This window comes from Diadema antillarum, unplaced genomic scaffold (genome assembly GCF_040938485.1).
Source record: "Diadema antillarum isolate AM-2024a unplaced genomic scaffold, OU_Dant_1.0 seq00000014_RagTag, whole genome shotgun sequence".
NCBI classification, from domain to species: domain Eukaryota; kingdom Metazoa; phylum Echinodermata; class Echinoidea; order Diadematoida; family Diadematidae; genus Diadema; species Diadema antillarum.
The window spans coordinates 156,675-177,637 of NW_027271134.1; the positions used below are offsets into that span (position 1 = coordinate 156,675).

Here is a 20,963-nt window from a genome sequence, read left to right on the forward strand (position 1 = left end):
AATCACTTCATTTTATTTCTCCTAATCACAGTAGAGTTTGGTAATGCAAATTTGATTGAGGAGAAGGCTTGGTCTGAAAAGTTGGGGGTATTAAACAGTTTGACATGTGTGTTTTGTGTTGTGTGAACAAGTCAAGACAACATCATATTTAAAGGACAAGTTCACCTTCATAAACATAAGGATTGAGAAAATGCAACAATATTAGTAGAACACATCAGTGAAAGTTTGAGGAAAATTGGACAATCGATGTAAAAGTTATGAATTTTTTAAATTTTTGTGTTGGAACCGCTGGATGAGGAGATTACTACAGCTTGTGAGTCATATGCGTACAACAGTACAAAGAAAATATAAAAGAAAATTCAACATATTTTCACTTTTTTTCGCATAATAAAAGAGCAACTGACTTGCCTCTTTCTAAAGGCAGGGGGAATAATATTACCCATAACATTTATCGGTAACGAGTCAGGGGAATGTGTACTTTTTTCAAAAGATGGAATTTTGTGAAATTCTCTTTATATTTTCCTTATATTGTTGTACGCATGTGACATCTAAGTTATTCATACACTGCAGTAGTCTTCTTATCCAGCGGGTACTGCAAAAAAACTTCAAAAATTCATAACTTTTGAACGGATTGTCTGATTTTCCTCAAACTTTCAATGATGTGTTCTACTAATTTTGCTACATTCTCTCAATCCTTATGTTTATGAAGGTGAACTTGTCCTTTAATGACACAAATGAAAGTATGCCAGAGAATGTAAAGTCTGATGAAGTTTAATTGGACTGGCTACATGCACCCCACATCTTTGACAATAGGCTGACAGCAGTTTGATTACTGTTTTGTTTTGTTTGTGTTTGTTTTTTTAAAGCGAATTACTCTTGCCTTTTCTACCCTGTTTGATTACATCAAGTCCTTTTTATGTGGCATTTGTTTTCCAAACAGACGAGTGAGCCAGTTACGTTCCTTGATAAACCAGAGTGATAAAATTCCCATCAGATTCTGGCTTACTTTGTGTCTTGTGATGACAAGGATGTTGCTCATTATGACCAGAAAGCCAGGGAAGAGTTGTCTTGTTCTAGCCCTTGTGTTCACAACAAATACAAGAACCTGCACATGTAGCTGATGAAAACATTCGATTCACATGTTTGCCTAACAATTGTGTAGCTGTAGGCAAAGAGGTGTCGTGGTAATACATGACATGTGTGTGGTTACACCCTTTGCTTATATCCCTGTCAGACAGAGAAAGCTGAAAGAAAAACACTCTTGATGAGACCAGGGAGGTGTGAGAGAGACTTTGCTCTGCATTCTGACTGAGCAATGGTTGCAATGTTTTGATGGAACTGAAAAAAAAAAAATGCTAGAGAATAGATCCCCTTGTATGCTCAGAGCAGAAATGTGTTAGAAGTGCATTACATTACAGGCTTGTTACATTATCTACAGTATCAAATGTGAAGTGCTGCCTGTTTGAGGCATAGAAATAGCAGTGGTTGAAGTACAAGTGTCATCTTGCCACAGAGCATGTTCATATGGGTGGTGACAATTGGCAATTATTGCTGACCACATAAATAAGAGTAACTCAGAAGTAAAGCCAGTGAAGCTGTATGTAATGACATTATCGTCTTTAGGCAGATGTAGCTCCTCTGACTCACAAAGTGAGGGACGGTGGAAAATCTTTCTCATTTAATACCACTTACGTAGCCTATTCATATCCATACAAAACCAAGGAAGCATGTTATTGTTATATTGCACTTCTAAATTATCTCAGAAGATACTCACAGACCTACAGTTGTAACAAGTTGACTGTACTTCTATTCAGATTCTGTTTCTAGTTTATGTTACAAACAATTCTGCTTTAATGCGCCAAAGCATCACACAGTATTTGACAGCACTTTGTTTTCCATGTCATTCCATGGGATGTGAAAGGATTTGTGCCAAGTGAAAATATGAGGCTGAGGGAGCTACATGTACTTCTTTGTCCGACATTCAGAATTTGTCAGTTCCTAGTTTGGGCAGATAAGGAAACTTCTGCATAGTGTCCACTTACCAGCGAACCTTGAGTAATACATGTACACTGACTTGACTATAGTTTAATGATCATCAATCTTAAATATTCCTGGGTATTGTAATGTGCTTCCTAAATGAATAATTTCACATACATAGGAAAATAATGTACCGATACAATGAGTGGATTGCTGTTAAATATGCATTTTGCATACTGCAGAAAGTCTGTGAGCATGCTAGGGATTATCTTTCTTCGGGATGATGGTATAAAAAGTATAATTGTAATACACACATATGGACCATAATGTTTCGAGGAGATAATGAACATCGGTTTTGTTTTCCCTTCCTGAAAATAACTATTCTTTGTGAGCAGTTTTGAACCTTCAAAAAATCTTGTTTGTTGTCACAATTCCAAAAACCATTTCACACTGTGTTTTGTGCTAGAATTACAAAGTGTTTCAACAGAGAATTGAGTCTCCTTGCTGTCTGCTAATGATGTCCAGTATAATAACTGATTACATTTTATGTCACAAACTTTGCAGCCTGTCATTCATATGTTGCTTAAAACTGCTTACTGTTCATGGAAGAAGAAGTAACCTATGATCTGATGCGTGTGCACCATGACAGAAATGAATACAACGACATGACATCAACATGATTTGAAGTCAAACCATTCAGACAAGTGGACACCCAGAATTTACCTACAGATCAATATTTGCATGATGTGATGTGAGAACAACAGATGTGTTTTGGAGAACATGATTCATGTACACTTTCAGACTACAAAAAAAAAAATCTTCAAGCATGAATTCTTTTTCTAGACATGCTTACAAACAGCTTCTTCTACCAATCTCAAACAAAGGCTCTGTGGGTCATGTTAAACAGCCCTTAACACTTTTCTTGTTTCTGCTGGTCAGGTACATTGTACATGAACTTCATCTTGACATGTGTACCTTTCTTTCCCCCAACCAAGCTGACCGAAGTGATTGGCTCAAAAGCCCACTGTTCATGCCTCCGGGACAAGTTTGTCCAAACTCTAGCAGGTTGAGTATGATGTCAAGGTGATGAAATCGTATATCTTCAGGGAAATATTTGGATAAATAAATTACACTTACCAGAGAGTTGAGTACTAGATTCTGCAAAAAGGGATTTGTTATAAGCAACTTGTTTAATACATTTCATACATTATACAGTTGTACAAAACTAATTCACCCAACATAATAACAGACGGTGTATGCGTGAAGAGATTAGTGCCAGAAACATGAAAGGGAGAGAAAGAGAGGGGAGGGGGAGATACAAGTATGTTAGGATGGGGATCACTTCTGTAGATCCTCCAAAGGTAGCAATTTGATACATTGTCTGAAATTCTTTGTACCATTAAATATCTTTTGTGATTGTTGTCATTCCTTTAGATGAGATTGCTATTGTGATATCAGATACCTGCTGTGTGTGTTTTGCTCTCTTCTTAGGAGGGTAGTGTTTGGAGGAGTTTCTCGAATAGTGAAGAATTACTTTCATGCCATATGTTCAAAGGTCATGTTCAGCAGGAGGCTAAATACAATACTTTCTCTTGAAGTCGACTGTCAACACAAAATCTAGGCCAAAGTCTCCCTTGCCTGCTGAGAGATTGGGTATGGACTGGATCCTCACTCCATGCACTAGGGCTTGCTGGCTTCACTTGAGTGTCTTTGAACCATTTGTCTAGTTTCCAGGAGGTAGATTCATTTCAGATCTTATTGAGGTAGAGTGCTTTGATTATCAGCCTTGATACGATAACCAGGACTGGTCGCCTGAGTGTCTCAGGCTTAGGCCTATTCACATTGCCAATGAAGTCTCCTCATCATTTTGATGGAAGTTGCCAAGCCACTGTACCAAAACCACTGGAAACATCACCAGAAAATTCATGAAAAAAAAGAATTAAAAAAAAAAATCTCCTAAATTAGCATTTATAGGTTTAAATACTGGCCAGGCTATTGTTACATCATAATCATAGTTGCAGTATAAGCTGTTGTTATTTTTTTTTTTCGAGGGTTTAATTTTCTCGAATTTCATGAATCACAGTTGGATCGCAAATTTAACAACATGTGAAAAAATTTTGCCGTGCTCTAGGGTAATAGTGCGTTTAAAGTGTCATTGTTTATTCTCGAGAACAGCATTTCATCAAAAATATCTGTGACCTCCTCATGTGCAAAAATATTTGTAAATGCAAAAATAACATCCCATACTCACTGTAGCAGACTGAAATAACCTTGATGTTAACTTTTCCTGTGTAAAAAAAGCATGCAACAACTTTTCCTATTTGCATAAATAGGCCTAGACATACAAATTGTAGGGTTTGCTTTAATATGTATGTATCATACAAACAATTCAAAATGTCTGTTTGCTCCCCAAACGTCAGTACTTAAAGGGTGTGTACAGTTCTGGTCGAGGTGAGGATTTAGCTTTTAACGTTTTGCGAGATATTCAGAAACCACTCTATGAGATGTCACAGAGCATGCAATTCTAAGGGGTATCAAAAGTTTATTTGATGAAAATCGGTTTTGAAGTGGCCGAGATATCCAAAAACAAGGTGAAACAAAGAGATCCTAATAAAGTTGTGGCATGTAGTCTTTCATTATTATCACTTTTTTGGATATCTCAGCCATTTGAAAACCAATTTTCATCAAATAAATGTTGAATCCTTCTTAAAATTACATGCTCTTTCATATTTCATAAGAGGTTTCTCATTATCTCACTTAGGAATGTTAAAACCATGAATCCCCATCTCAACCAGTACTGTACAGCCCCTTTAACAAGGGTTTACTCTCAACCATGAGCCTGTAGATAACTTTATATTGACTTTAGCCCATTCACACTGGAATTGCTCATTTCTAATCACATTGAAAATGCATTTGCAACCACTCACATGTGGCAAAAAAGAAAAGAAGAAAAGATAATTTGGCTCCTAGCGAAGTGCTTAAAAAATCACCAAACTGTGCATGCTTTGACACACAAAGTGCCAGGTAAATTATGAATAAAAGTTTTCCAGACAATGAAGATGGCCTGATTTTTTATTTGCAATGCAGATTACGAGAGTTAGCAATGTTTTAATTTTGTATTTTTTTCTAGTTTTTATACTAGTTTTTTACACTAGTTTTCTCAATGTTAATGATGAAAATAGTAGTAGTAGTAATAATAATAATAATAAAATCATATACGGTACTACTTATGACTGATTTTCCTTACAATTTAGGATCAAATTGGTAGCTTTATGACCTCAATTTTGTGGTCTGTCATTTTGTTTAATCTTAATTTTTATTATTTTCTTGTTTTTACTTTATGAGGGGAAACAATTTTTAAAAATTGTTCTTCCTAGAAATGTGGTCAAAATTCCTTTCCCTCTGAGCCTGAGGCTAAAGAATGAAATTGATCTTGATCATCAATCTAGACAAGTAGTAGGGCCTATGCAGGTGGGATTAGCAGCATATCTCTGTATGCAATTTACTTTTGTGTTGAGAATTAAACAGGGCATTCAGACACAAGAAAAGATTATACTAGAACGGTATAGCTATACTAAAACGGTATAGCTATACGATGAATTTATACGTCTGAACGCTGACTAGCGAAACGACGTACATTGTATAACGAAATGACGTGCATGTATAGCGAAATGACGGTCAGAGCATCGTTTCGAACTAGAACTCGATAACGAATCAGCATTCCGTGTGCGTCTGAACGTATGGCGACCATAGAACGGTATAACTGGGTGGGGCTTAATGGGAGCGCGCACGAAAGGTGACCCCACAGCTGTCACTCATGACTATACACGCATGCACAGTGGGAAACTGCACATCTATACGATGTTTCCCAGAACGGACGATATCAGTGACTGAACGGTCTGTTGGCTATACAATGATTCTTTATACGTCGTTTCGTTATCGAGTTTTGGTATAAAATGGCATGCGTCTGAATAGGGGTTAAGACTGTTCTTCGAAACAATAATGTTGATAACATACAAATGTATGTGAAAGTAGAGAAGATGTAGGACCTGTGCACTTTTGGCTTGAGGACTTGAAAAGCAAAGTTAGCATGCATGTCATGGTTTGTTTTTTCAATGAAACCTGAGCTGTTCTTTGGAGAAAAGAGATCTATATTTTCCTCAGAAGCCAGGTGGTGATTTAGGAGAAAAGGGATCAGGTCATGGGTAGAATTTGAGGAAAGGGGTACCTATCTGTGGCAGTCACAAACAGACTTGTAGTCTTACCATCACAGACCCTAGCAGTGTCTTGTTTGTATGTCTTCTGACATCTAAGAAACTGTTCCACAATGAACTCTGTGGATGTTCACTCATACATAATGGAATGAATATGAGATATTTTCATCTCAAATTGGGTGTGTTGCTAATTTCTGAAGATTGTATGCTCAGGAATCATTACAACAACAAGACCATTGACAGGATATGACACAGCCATTATATGGTTTATAAAATGATGTCTCTTTGTGCATTTTCTTTCAACTGATGTCTTTGGTTTCCAGATGTGGAAAAGATTCTCTCTTAATCAAATCCTTACCCGTAGACAGCCAAGAATATATTTGGATACTCTGTACAAAATTTGTGCTACACTGCCTCTGAATAACTGAAATGATTGTTAGAACTTAGTTTGCAGTTAATCACATTGTTTCGAAAACTTCTTGTTGTACGTAGTTTATCTGCTGTGCATTCAGCCCATCCATTCATGTAAAGAACGAAAACAAAATCTGGCCTGCCAGTTGGCCCTCTTGTATTGACAAGGATTAATAATGATTAATGATTACATATATGTCTAGGTGCAAATGCTGCAGAGGAAATACTGAACAAACTATGTAATAGAAAATGCAAGATAGGCTAATAGTAACTTGCACTCAAGATGATTTGGTACTATTAAGATGAAAAACGTTGTTGGTATAAAGGAGATAGGCCGCTTTTATCATATGGTTGACTTTGAATGTGAGAGCAAACATAATGACTCATGCAGCATGTAATGCTAAAGGTTTAACACGATGGCTCAGAGAAGTAAATTGGAAAATGGCCAATTCATGTTTTTGAAGAGTCATTTTCCCCCTTTTTCTAATACTTATACTCCCAGAGTAAGACATTTGCCTGAGTGCCAGCTTTTTAACTTTTCACTGTTAACAAGACTCAAAGTTATTGTTTTGTAGATGACAGTGCATCGCTTCATGCCATGCTAAACATATGATGTATTCACAAATCTCATCCACCAAATCTTATCCTAACCATGAAATTATCTGCAGTTCAGATTTATGCAAAGATATACAGTTTTTCCTGTTTACTGAGCACTTACACAAATGAAAACTTTTTTTTTTTTTTTTGCCTCGGGAGGCAATAACGACTCAAAAACAGATTGGTTGCATTTTCTTGTAAACCATTCACAAATAATTCCTCAGGTATGACTACTATGGAATGTTTTCAGGCTATTGAAGTAAACTGGCTGTACGTGTACAAGTGTATATAGGGGCCACATCAGGTTGCTTGTAAAATTTGTCATTCTTGCTTCAACAAAGCCTTGTTAACAAAGCAAAAATCAAAGTGTCAACAGGTATCAAAATAATGACATGTCATCGTTAGTTTTCCAAGCAAATTGAACCAAACAGATTTGCACAAGTTGCCTTGCTGGTTATAACTCTTCCATCTCATAGCAGTAGTATTGCTCAAATCAAAAGTAGTCACATCACGGTGACATTCAGATGCAACCAGGTTTGGGGGGGGGGGAGGGATTTTTTAACAAACAGTCCAAATGGTATGCTGTGTGTGTCTTGATGGTGTTCTTATAACTTCTAATGAATATGGACATTTTGGAGACTTTCTCATGCAGCTATTAATATGCAAAATAAAAAAAAAATGGCAAAGGAATCTTTCTGCAAATTTGGCATACAATTTGAAGTGTGTTCTGAAAGGCTGATAAAACAAGGAAACCAGTGGCATATCTAGTATGATTAGTTTTTAAGTCAATCATAAATTTTAAGACTGACTTGAATTCTTTGTGAAAAACACTCCCAAATATGCGTTGTAACTATTTAAAAAAGGCCATAAAATGTGTGACTGTCAAGTGCATGTACATGTAGTTGTTATAGAAACATGCAAATCATGTTTCTCTTATAATAGTACTTGTTGATATTGTGTCACATAAAATTGAACATTATATGCCTCACCTTCACAGAAGAAATCAATTGTATCTACGATATACATGTATGTACAGTGTATGTTAGTAATACTTCCTTTGTGTATAACTTCATCCAATAACTCACCAAGTGGATTCATTTCAGGAACCAGTACATGGATATGATAAATAACTGCGCATCAGTGATAATAAATTGGCACTTTGTTTCCAAGAGTTTTTCCAGTGTAAGAGCAGTAAAATACATGAAAATCAACAAAATACATCAATGGGTATTTTTCGTTTTCGATCCCTCTAGGTTTAGTTGTCTCTGTAGGCCAACACAATTTTGGACCATTTGTTTCATCTGAAGATCTCATATTATTGAGTGTTCATCTGTATCTTATGCATCAGAATAGAATGGAGTGGGAACATGAAATAAAAACAACATCAGCCTTTGAGGGAGGCTAACTACTCTGCTGTAGTTAGGGGTCAAAATCAGAGGTGTACAATTTCGGGGCAATTTTTTTTTTTTAGCGGGCTCAGAAAAGTGCGCACAGTAGGTTGGAGAAGTTATCAAGTAAAGGAGGAGTGGTTTCAAGGGAAAAGCAGAGGCATGATGTAAACAAGACTGTTTCTGAGCTGTTGGTAGCAAGGAAGAGGTATTTCTTCCCAAACTGCTCCACCACATTCACTTCAGTCTTCACTTTAGAGGAGGACAGGCCATTGATACTTGGAGAAGACAGCAAACGAAGCCTATGGTCATCTTGAAATGGGAAGATTTCTTATGATGGGGGAAGGAAAATCAGTGCGTTCTAGTGAAATAACCACGACTCCATGTTGCAGGGATACAGTTCAAGTAAGTTTGCCATGTGGAGAAGTGGAATGCTTTGTTTGTGAAATACCCAAAAGCCATTTACTGTGGACAAAATCGTTAAAGTTTCTCCATTTTGACTCTCAGTAAACACTTTGATGCTGACGTCTTTCAGAAAGAAATCATGGTATTCGTGAGTGATCCAGTGTGTCTACCATGTTGTCACTTTTTTCTTTGATGTCCCATTTGGACCACTGAAATCTTTGAATTTAACATTTTAGGGGCTCGAGGGAGAAATGTAGTGCCCCAAAATAAAATGAAAACTAAAGATTCGATTTGAATTTTTGCTGCCTGATCTGGCCACCAAAATATAACCTTCTGACAGTTTGGTGGCCCAACATCAAGTTTGTATAGTGGTCCCGCTTATCGGGCCACTGCCACAGTCAAGCCCTGGGCCCCATTTTATCAAAAGATAAAATCAATTGTAAATTCCCTTACCACACAGGCTGCCATAGAGTTATGATGGAAATCAACTATATAATCAATTATAACCCTTCATAAAACAGGACCCTGTTTGTACATGATTCAGTCTTTTAAGAAGAGCATCAGAGGCGAAGAGTTGGCACATAGAGCCATGTGTTTAATTTCTATACATTTCTAGAAATATTCAGGTTGCTACTTTTTGCCAGTCATATGATGGGACAGGAAATGTAATCATGTTCATGTGACTTTAAGAAATGAAAGCCACTGATTATTATAACAGTTGATTTGCTACTGTACTAGTCTTAGGTGTGTAAAGTGATAACGATTTCACCAGTCTACCTGCCTTTCTGTGCAACAATAGAGGTTATATTGTCACAGAAATTGTGGTATATCATAAACATGTACACACCAGACAGCTTTGAGTGAAATATGTTTTAGTTTTGAAAAATTTTCCTCACATTGGAGGTGTCTGCTAATAATGAGGGAGAAATTAACCACCCAGTTCATACTTTTTGTGATTACACTTTCATAACACATAAAACTGTGGACATAGTACAGCTGTACAACAGATAGATATTCGTAAGAAAGTAGTGATGAAGTAGAAATTCAACAACTGGTTCCCAGAGAGCTGTGAATGTTTCTGTACTAACTAGTGCCATAACTGTCTTTAGTGGTATTAGTTTTAAAGGGTGTGTACAGTTCTGGTCGAGGTGAGGATTTAGCTTTTAACGTTTTGCGAGATATTCAGAAACCACTCTATGAGATGTCAAAGAGCATGCAATTCTAAGGGATATCAAAAGTTTATTTGATGAAAATCGGTTTTGAAATGGATGAGATATCCAAAAACAAGGTGAAACAAAGAGATCCTAATAAAGTTGTGGCATGTCGCCTTTTATTAGCTCACCTGAGCCAAAGGCTCAAGTGAGCTATTGCGATCGCCCTTCGTCCGGCGTCCGTCGTGCGTCGTGCGTCGTGCGTCGTCCGTCGTCCGTCGTCCGTCGTCCGTCGTGCGTCGTGCGTAAACTTTTTACATTTTCATCTTCTTCTTGAAAACCCCAAGACCGATTTTCATCAAACTTGGCAGGTAGCATCCCTAGGGGGTTAGGAACTCAATTTGTTAAAATGGGCACCATGCCCCACCCAGGGGGCCCCCAGGGGGCCCAAACCCCCCAAAATTAAGGAATCTGTAAAAATCTTCTTCTCTAGAACCAGAAGTGATAGAGCTAAGTTAATACTATGGGTTAGTACATTGATGACTGTAGTTTCAAGTTTGTTCATGGCAGAATCAGGGGTGCCCCCCTTGGGACCCAGGGGAGGGGGGTGGGGAGGGGTTCTAATGGGGCCTAAATTGTACATTTTCTCATCTTCTTCTTAAGAACCCCATGACCCATTTTCACCAAACTTGGCAGGTAGCATCTGTAGGGGGTTAGGAACTCAATTTCTTAAAATGGGCACCATGCCCCACCCAGGGGGCCCCCATGGGGCCCAAACCCCCCAAAATTAAGGAATCTGTAAAAATCTTCTTCTCTAGAACCAGAAGTGATAGAGCTAAGTTAATACTATGAGTGAGTACATTAATGACTGTAGTTTCAAGTTTGTTCATGGCAGAATCAGGGGTGCCCCCCCCCCCCCTGGGACCCAGGGGAGGGGGGTGAGGAGGGGTCCTAATGGGGCCTAAATTGTACATTTTTATCTTCTTCTTGAGAACCCCATGACCCATTTTCACCAAACTTGGCAGGTAGCATCCCTAAGGGGTTAGGATCTCAATTTGTTAAAATGGGTGCCATGCCCCACCCAGGGGGCCCCCATGGGGCCCAAACCCCCAAAATTAAGGAATCTGTAAAAATCTTCTTCTCTAGAACCAGAAGTGATAGAGCTAAGTTAATACTATGGGTTAGTACATTGATGACTGTAGTTTCAAGTTTGTTCATGGCAGAATCAGGGGTGCCCCCCTTGGGACCCAGGGGAGGGGGGTGGGGAGGGGTTCTAATGGGGCCTAAATTGTACATTTTCATCTTCTTCTTAAGAACCCCATGACCCATTTTCACCAAACTTGGCAGGTAGCATCTGTAGGGGGTTAGGAACTCAATTTCTTAAAATGGGCACCATGCCCCACCCAGGGGGCCCCCATGGGGCCCAAACCCCCCAAAATTAAGGAATCTGTAAAAATCTTCTTCTCTAGAACCAGAAGTGATAGAGCTAAGTTAATACTATGAGTGAGTACATTAATAACTGTAGTTTCAAGTTTGTTCATGGCAGAATCAGGGGTGCCCCCCCCCCCCCCCCCCCCCCGGGACCCAGGGGAGGGGGGTGAGGAGGGGTCCTAATGGGGCCTAAATTGTACATTTTTATCTTCTTCTTGAGAACCCCATGACCCATTTTCACCAAACTTGGCAGGTAGCATCCCTAAGGGGTTAGGATCTCAATTTGTTAAAATGGGCACCATGCCCCACCCAGGGGGCCCCAGGGGGGCCCACACCCCCAAAATGAAGGAATCTTTAAAAATCTTCTCTAGAATCAGAAGTTATAGAGCTAAGATAATACTACGAGTGAGTACATTAATGACTGTAGTTTCAAGTTTGTTCATAGGAGATCCAGGGGTGCCCCTCTTGGGGGCAGGGGTGGGGGGGGGGGGTGGTTGGGAAGGTCCAAATGGGGGCCTGAATTGTACATTTTCATCTTCTCTTCCTGAACACCTCGTGACGGATTTTCATCAAACTTGGCAGGTAGCATCCCGAGGGGGTCAGGATCTCAATTTATCAAAATGAGCACCATGCCCCACCCAGAGGGCCCCAGGGGGCTCCAATCCCCCCAAATTAAGGAATCTGTAAAAATTTGGGCCCTTATTGTACATTTTCATCTTCTACTTGAGAATGCCTGGTCAAATTTTGGTAGAGCTGTGAATAATTTAGATTAGTGATTGCGTGAAAGGTGAACTTGCGATACTCAGGTGAGCGCTAGACCCGCGGGTCTCTTGTTATTATCACTTTATTGGATATCTCAGCCATTTGAAAACCAATTTTCATCAAATAAACGTTGAATCCATCTTAAAATTACATGCTCATTCATATTCCATAGGAGGTTTCTCATTATCTCACTTAAGAATGTTCAAAACATGAATCCCCACCTCAACCAGTACTGTACAGTCCCTTTTATGTAATAGCAGTGAACTATGTAAGCTGCTGATGGCATACCACTTTTTGAACTTTGTTTTGTTATGGCATACATGCACAATATGGTATGGGAACAGTGCAAATTGCTTTAGCAGTGGCATATACATAGATATTTTGATTATGTTTTACATAGTTTGCTCTTCTGTTCTCAAAAGCAATGTAATAGTGAAAGTATTGTAATCTTACTTGACTCTGAGTCCAGGTAGCAGTAGCGGGAGCAGAAGTGGGAAAGTAGCAACATGATTTTTATGTTTATGTGGTGCATGCAGTGCTTGAATAGCTTTTGAGATCACAAAATAGGACTATATGTACAAGCATGTATGTGATTATAGAAAGCCGGGTACTGTACTGGAATATTATGGATAGACGATAAGGAACTGACTTCTTCCTGCCACAAGTAGGGGTGCGTTTATCACTTCTGGCCAGAATTAAAGTTTTCAAACTTTCAGTCAACTTCTGGAGAGTTTTGAGGAGTTGATAAATGCAAAGCTGTTTTGATTATGGAGTTAGAAATGCGTCACTGAAACACCCCCCAAAAAATGCAATGGCAAAATTAAAGCATTTGAGCTAGAAACACATTTCTGTAGAGTTGATAAATGCAAAGTCATTTTGAAGCGTGTTTATAGCTCGGACCTACCCATGCCAACCACTGGCAACTACACATCTCGTCCCTCTGGTCAAACTGCACAATGGAGTTGCGCTGTGACAGGGCCTACTAATAGATTCACGACAGAGGTAATGAACGCAACAACTCAAGAAACATGATCCGAAAGGCATTGACAAACGTGCATTTTGATAGTGGGTATTAAAATGTGTTTCAAAGACCTGGGAAAGGTGATAAACCAGCCTATGACACAGGCTTTATTTCAAATTACACCTACGTTATAGTGAGAGATGAAAGAGAAGGAGAGATCATAGACTGAGAGTCTGACAGTCAAAGAGGAATAGAGAGATACTGACGTAAAACTAAACATTACAACAGCAGCTGCTGCATGAGCAAAGTCATCACTGCATGTAGAGAAGGGAACTAAAAGTCTATGTGCCTCTTGTTGTTTCTTCTCTCCCTTTTCTCACTTTATAACATTTTTATGGCAATCTGTACATTAGATCTTCCAACTGACTTGAATCCTGAAGGGTAGTTCAATATTATTTTAGGTAGGAATATGTTTGGTGTGAAGCTTTTTGCTTGGTATGATTGTACACATGTACAGTCTGTATTCAAACTGGATAGATGTGAGACTCCAAGGAAGGAAGGGTTGTATACAATATATATGTCTGATATAAAGACTAGTTGTGACACCCATCTCTCTCTCTCTCTTTACTTGATCTCTTCCTTCCTTCTTTCCTTCCTTAGCCAGAAGGATGGACAAGTAGTCTACATTATCATACCACATTACTCTTCCTCTGAAAGATCCTTTGAATCATGTCCTGTTCTTACATTTACGTCTATCTCTAGTGTGTCAAGGCCAAAGAGTATATAAAGTGAATGTTTGTAGAAAGAGAGTTGATAGCGCTGTGTCCTCAAGATGACTTTGTGGGATGAAAGGGGATAGGTGAGTTGAAATTTGAGGAGAAAGGAATCATCTTTGATAGCATAATGTGATTCCAAGTAGAACTCATACAAGTGAAGACAGTGAAGAGGGACAAGAGAGGATAGATCAGTAAAAAGTAAAGAAATATTGATTCCTTTGCTGTAGAATTAGTTCCCAGAGGAGCTGTCATAAGTTCATTTACATGTACCTGAAATTAAATGTTTATTAAATCAATCTTTTGCAATGTGATGCAAAAACTATGAATTCTGGCACGTGCACACACAGACACACACACACACACACACACACACACACACACACACACACACACAAATCATTTGTTCTCTTTATTGGTCCAGCTTGAGTAAAAAAAAAATGCTCATCATGATTTGCCCTTCCGTCCATACACTTTGTGTTCCAAAAAACACATTAATTTTGGTAAATAATGCAGCTCGGCACACTGGGGTACTCAGGATCAGGATTTGTTCATTGTTTAGGCATGCATAGATATTCAAAGCAATTCATTAGAGGCCTGGTGAGTTTGTGAGTTTTTGTCTATGTTTGAATGATGGTGTATAATATACATTTTTTTATGCCTCCGCCACGAAGTGGTGCCGGAGGCATTATGTTTTCGGGTTGTCCGTCCGTCCGTACGTACGTCCGTACGTACGTCCGTACGTACGTCCGTACGTACGTCTGTACGTCCGTACGTCCGTACGTCCGTCCGCTTTCGTTTACGCGATAACTTGAGTAATATTGACTTGAATTCTACCAAACTTGGTCCAAGTATAAAGCATGATGGGGCAATTAGTTGATTAGATTTTGGGCGAAATCCGCCGAAGGTCAAAGGTCAAAGGTCAAGGTCAAATCATGAAATTGTATCCGTTTACGCGATAACTCAAGACTGGATCGAGCAAATTTCACCAAACTTTGTTGGAGGATGATGTATGATAGGACAATTATTTGATTAGTTTTTTAGTGAAATCGGACTGAGGTCAAAGGTCAAAGATCAAGGTCAAATCCTGAAATTTATCTGTTTACGTGATAACTCAAAACTGGATGAAGCAGCTTTCACCAAACTTGGTCCAAGGATGATGTATGATGGGACAATTAGTTGAATAGATTTTAGTGACATTGGCAAGAGGTCAAAGGTCAAAAGGTCAAGGTCAAATCCTGAATAATATGTTGCTATTTCCCCCCATATCTATGCAATGCCCAAAGGTATTTTCTTGAAACTTGGTGTAGACATGTAGGCCCCTACTACTGCATTAAGATTCTCCAGAGTTTCATGTCATAAGGTCAAAGGTCAAAAGGTCAAAGGTTAAGTGAAAATGTTGTAATATCACTTTTCTCACAAATGGTTCAATGTATCTTCATGGAACTTGGTACATACGCATGTACTGACTGGCAGAGATTATCTAGGGAATTTAGGGGTCATAGGTCAAAGGTCAAGGTCAACTCCTCAATATTTTACTATTTCCCTCATGCACTAGTATATAAAATGCTTGCATTATTAGTTTTCTGACTTATATACATGCATTACCTAATGGAGATTCTCCAGGAAATTTCCAGCCAGACTGTCAAAGGTTGTCAAAGGTTAAGGGTCAATGGCCAGGTTTCAATGCCCCCCCCCCAAAAAAAAAAAAAAAAATCTATTTTGTACTGTTATTACACTCTTTCTTCATACCTTGGAAATTACTCAATGCATAAACTTATAAAAGGGTCTGTCAGAATTCAAGTAAAAATTCTCAATTCCCCAAATATGTGTACCTGCACTCCCAGTTCAAGGAAAGTGATCATTCAAGTCATTTCTGACAAACCTGTCATATTTTTATTTTTTTGCCAGTTATGTGAAACTGTCATGGATCACACATTGTGAAGACATTGTACTATACCCCTATTGGGAGAATCATGCATTATGGCGGAGGCATCAGTCGCCATAGCGACATTTCTAGTTTTTTTTGCATGCCATGATGGTGATGCAAACAGCGATAACTTTTGTCTGTGAATGTGGCTATTATGAAGAGATGCAGTTGTAGAGAGAAATAGGATTCTATCAGTAGTTGTGTGAAGATGTGATGAAGAGAGTGGATTTGTCAAATGGTTCACACTGCTCATCCTCAAGGGATGACATAGACTTTTGATTTGAGAGTGGCTCTCAGGGGGATTCTTCCTGTAAATTGCCCACTCTGGTTTTGATTTCTCTGTAAAATTATATCACTGTGTGTACCCAGAATTTAGCAGAACTTTATAAACTGTATTCTACAACTGTACCTTTTATAACATTCTGGACTATGTCTGGTCAAATGTAATTTGAAAAAAAAAATTGGGAGAGATGTCATTTTAATACTCTGTGTCTTTTTTCAGACCAATAAAATGAACTTGCCATCTGAAAAAAAAAGGAGTTGGAAGTGTGAAAACTCTCAAAGTCACTGGCGCAAGCAAACTGCCACTAATGTTTCTCCACTTAATGAAAGCCATTGACTGTCTTGCAAGATAATCTGTTGGTGTGGTGACAGTACATTGTACTTCTTTCCCTCAGTTCATGTTTCATTACGTAGATGAAGCAGAATTCCAAATAAGCCTGTAGGTCATCAAGTGTTGTCTCATTGCATGAGATACCTCCACTGCGTAGTGGATAGACAGTACAAACAATTCAAAACATGTATGTAATTTAAGGAAATGCTGGATGTGGAATTACTTAGCAAGATTCAGAAGATGTTCATAAAGGCTAAGTTAAGTTGTCAAAAGTTATCAAAGTTATCAAATCATCTACAAACAAAGCTGATGTTGCTGTATGACACTATTCCTGTACACATGCTACATGTATGCTGTGCCTCTCTAGCTCTGACTGTAGAGCCACAAAAAGGAAAGGTAATAATCAAAAGTACCTGGAACTGAGACTATACTGTCAATGTCACGAGTGACGAAAGTGATTGAGTGATAGCAAGGCATGACGTCACAGTCTTGCGTGGAATAGGACAGGCACAGCCTCATAATGTAGAAAAAAAAAAAGATGTTGTGACACACAGTGTAAGAGTTACATTGTTTGGTGCAAGTCCATTCAGTGAACTTGATTGTAAGGTCTATTAGAAAACTTTTGGTTAGAAGTTGTATTTATTTTACAATGAAAAGGAGACACTGCTTGTATGTTATGTGTTCTCAGGTAAGACTTAAATTATGCAATTTCTATTTACTTTAATTAACTCTTTATGATTAGGTACATAAGTGAAGAGAATTTTTGTCATTCAAAACCTTGTACTCATATGACCCTCTGGCATGCTATTATGTGCATTTATGGTAGGTTTGAGCAAAGTCAAGTCATAATTTGAGTTTAATGTGTGCCTGTGTACAGTCGACGGAGGGTAAAATGTATTGAGTCTTCAGAACAACAGGGACACTGGTACATCTTTACAGTGATGATTTGGAATTTTTGTGTGTGTGCAATTCAATCAGTAAAAAGTATTAACTTTTTTGTGGAATAGCTGCTAATAAAATGCCTGTGGACTTTGAAATGAAAAAAAAAAAATAAAGCACTGAGGAGAATCGCTTTAAATATTTGATGTGCATGTAATCAATGACTGAGCATTTTCCATTTTGGCTGGGGGCTAGTCACTTTTTGTGCAGTAAACCTGCATGCAATCTGGCCGAAGAGATCTGAATATTTGTGTGTATTTGTTGTTTGTTTGTGGGGGTTTTTGTGGGGGGACAGGGAAGTTTGCAGTTTTACCTTCCATTTGTCATTATCTTCAGAGTTCAAAATATGTTAACTAGATTGCTTTTTTTTTTCTTTCCTTTTCTGAGTCTTTATTTGTCAGCTGTGCTGTGAATAATGAAATTATAATGAAATTTATGGTGTTTTTTTTTTCATTTTGGTATCTTGACATACAGTGCGTTTTAAAAAGAAAAAAAATCAAACTTTCAATTCTGCTAAATTCAGCTGGTTATCTGCCCCTTGTCTTATCTGTTCCATGTTTCTGGTAGCTATCAACTCATCAGTATTAGCAGGATCTCGAAGTGGAATATAAACACTAAAAATGAAGCAACAAGACTTATCTCCTTTATTTGACTACCCGACTGTGGCTGCTTTGGTTTTTGATTTGTGAAGACAGTTCTGGGCAGTCTTGAAATGGACTTTGACTTGAATTGACAGTCACTTTATGGGATTTGCATGAACTTTTTTTTTTCTGTGAGGCACTTTGTGGATTCCTGTACCTATCTCAGACTTTATCAGAGTTTACCATCAAAGATTATAGACTTCTGTTTGCAATCACAGAATTAGCCTTCTCAGGCAGGTATTGTCAAATTGCTCTTTAGCTGGTTTTGAATCTTTCGAGTGTAGTTAACAAAGAGAGGGGAGACACAAAGCAAGCTGGAAATGTTTGTAGGTGCTGTGAAGTTTTGTTAGTTTGAAACACTTTACTTTGTAAGTGGATCAAATTACTGAGAATATGTCCATATCAGAAGGAGATGATCAGGTAAGTTTTTGTGTTGGTGTCAATTTCATCAATATGTTGCCATGATATGTGTTTGATCTTCCTAGTTTGGCTCACAGTGGTACGTCTACTTCTTCCACAAACTAAATTGACCATGCAGCCGTGCATTGTTGATCCATGGCGGTATTAGGAATTCCTTTGCCAAAATAAAGAATGATGTTGTTGGTGTTTGATTTTGTGTTCCTTTTTCCTTTTCTTGGGGGGGGGGGGGGGAAGGGGTGTTGAAAGTAAGTGAAATCATGATCTAGATTCTGACTTTTATGAAGTTCCTCTCTTTCACCAATTTTGATTGACTTTTTGTCTTTCCTTTTTATGTGTGGAATACATATGATGTATGGAAGATATCATCCTGTTGTAAAATCGATATCAATCAAAATCCTACCCTCTACCCATATAGACCAGACAGTGTAATAATGTACAAATGTAGTACAATTAATAGTCTCATACAGAAGCTGATATTGCTATAATACAGTATGCATATACTTAGTGAATATCAACTTAGGTTTGAGATGTTGAGATATTGGATGATATTGACAAATCATTGAGAAGAGGTCTTTTTGAAAGTGACTGAAAATCAAATTAGAAAAGCACCTGGAGAAATCTGTTCATAACTTGTTGAGTTATTTGGCAAACATACAGGCAGACAGTTAAAACAGAAACCAATGCCAGCAAAACATAATCTTTGCAAAGGTGATAATGATGATGAATTGAATAATGCATTATCTTCAGAAAGAAGACATCATGAATGACAGTGTGCTGCAAACAAACCTACCTGGTTATCTGTGGTACAGTAACTAAAACTTGCTGACTAGCAAGTATGATGAATGGGCACTTTTCCCAAATGCCCATGATTGCAGGGAGTGAAGATTTGTCTTTTATAATGTCCTGTATACAGAAGAGTGAATGACATCTGGGGGCATTTTATGAAGCGTTTTGTCAGATATTTTTTCTGATGAAATGTTATAAGCTACTGAAGTTCTTGCATCTGATTGGCTGAGAGCAAGTTTGTCTGACAAAACGCTTCATGACATGCCCCCCCCTGAAGATACACTGTAACTAGAGGGGAAGAGCAAGTTTGTCTGACAAAACGCTTCATGACATGCCCCCCCTGAAGATACACTGTAACTAGAGAGGAAGCCATAGAAAATATTGCTTGTTCAATGAGGGAATAAAGATAGTGGGGGTGGAAAAAGGGAGGGGGTGTCAGTACAAGAATGGGGATTATGTAACAAATCTTGGATGCTGTTTGTTGTTCACTGTCCAAGGAGATTATGTTGTGGTTTCACCCATTGGTGATTGTTCTGATTTCACAACTAGTTCACCCATGAACATTTGTATGCTGTCTTTTGGCTCAATCTCAGTCCATGTGATAGTGCAGCACGTGTAGCCAATTGTCTGAAACGCATTGATCCTGTAACCTGGTTTGTAGTGTGACAAGGCACATGGTCTGAAAAACAAATGATCAATTTTTTTTATATTAAAAAATAAAAAATAAAGATTGTCAGTGTTTTATTCCTTGAATACAGTTTCATTGGAGTTAAGCTATTGATTACAAAATATCTATTTTGCAAACTACTTCTTTTTGCTTTTCTTTGTTTTCTTTTTTGTTTTCTTTGTTTTCTTTTTTTGTTGCTGGAGTGCACTCCAATGAAGCTAGTAGACTTCTATAACTGAAAGATTTGGGATCCACATTTCATCCACAGAGTAAAAAGGTCATCATCCAGCTAGTGAGGTCGAATCAGCTGCAGTTTCTGTCCCCAAATTTGGCTACTTTCCATTGTAGTGCTTGTTGACAGTTTATGGATGTTTTGGTTGCATTGTGGTGTTCTAAATTATGCTGACCACATCATATGAAAGACCTGTCAATCGGTGCCCCCCCCCCCCCCCCCCCCCCCCCCCCCCACCGTGAAATGAACTAACCCATCAAGCTTTATAATGTTCTTTTGACTTTCAGGAAGGGTCTCCGGAGAGTCCATTTAAGATGTGGGGGGAGGAGAAGGCTGAGGATGTGGTGTACTCTGTCTACCTCAAGAAGGTCAGCTACAAGGCTGCAGATGACTCCTGTGCACTCAGTGATGTGAGTTTTTCTTATTTCATGCATGAGTTGCCATGGCAATACTGCCATTTACAATTGTTTGCATCACTTTACAAATCTAGGTAGTAATGGTGTGAGATATAATAGGGCTATGACACTCAGATATGAGTTGAAATAAAGGTTGGAGTTCAGATAATCTGCAGAGGACCAGTGCAGTGAACTGCCATTAACATCTCTATAGTAATAACAGGGTGTGAGGAAATAAAAGCTTCCACCTTTGGCAGTGCTTGATGATCA

The 20,963-nt window shown here is 38.4% G+C and overlaps 1 protein-coding gene across 1 annotated transcript in view; it reads left to right on the top strand.

Annotated features, from left to right (window-relative positions):
* The first annotated feature begins 8,096 nt into the window (after window positions 1-8,096).
* The window catches only part of LOC139725067 (ral guanine nucleotide dissociation stimulator-like 1), a 53,712-nt gene continuing 40,845 nt past the window's right edge, over window positions 8,097-20,963 (top strand). Inside the window, exons 1-2 of the mRNA XM_071636155.1 lie at window positions 8,097-8,992; window positions 20,586-20,708. Coding sequence (XP_071492256.1) covers window positions 8,906-8,992; window positions 20,586-20,708 — 210 coding nt within the window. The 5' untranslated portion in view covers window positions 8,097-8,905. The remainder of the gene's footprint in view (window positions 8,993-20,585; window positions 20,709-20,963) is intronic.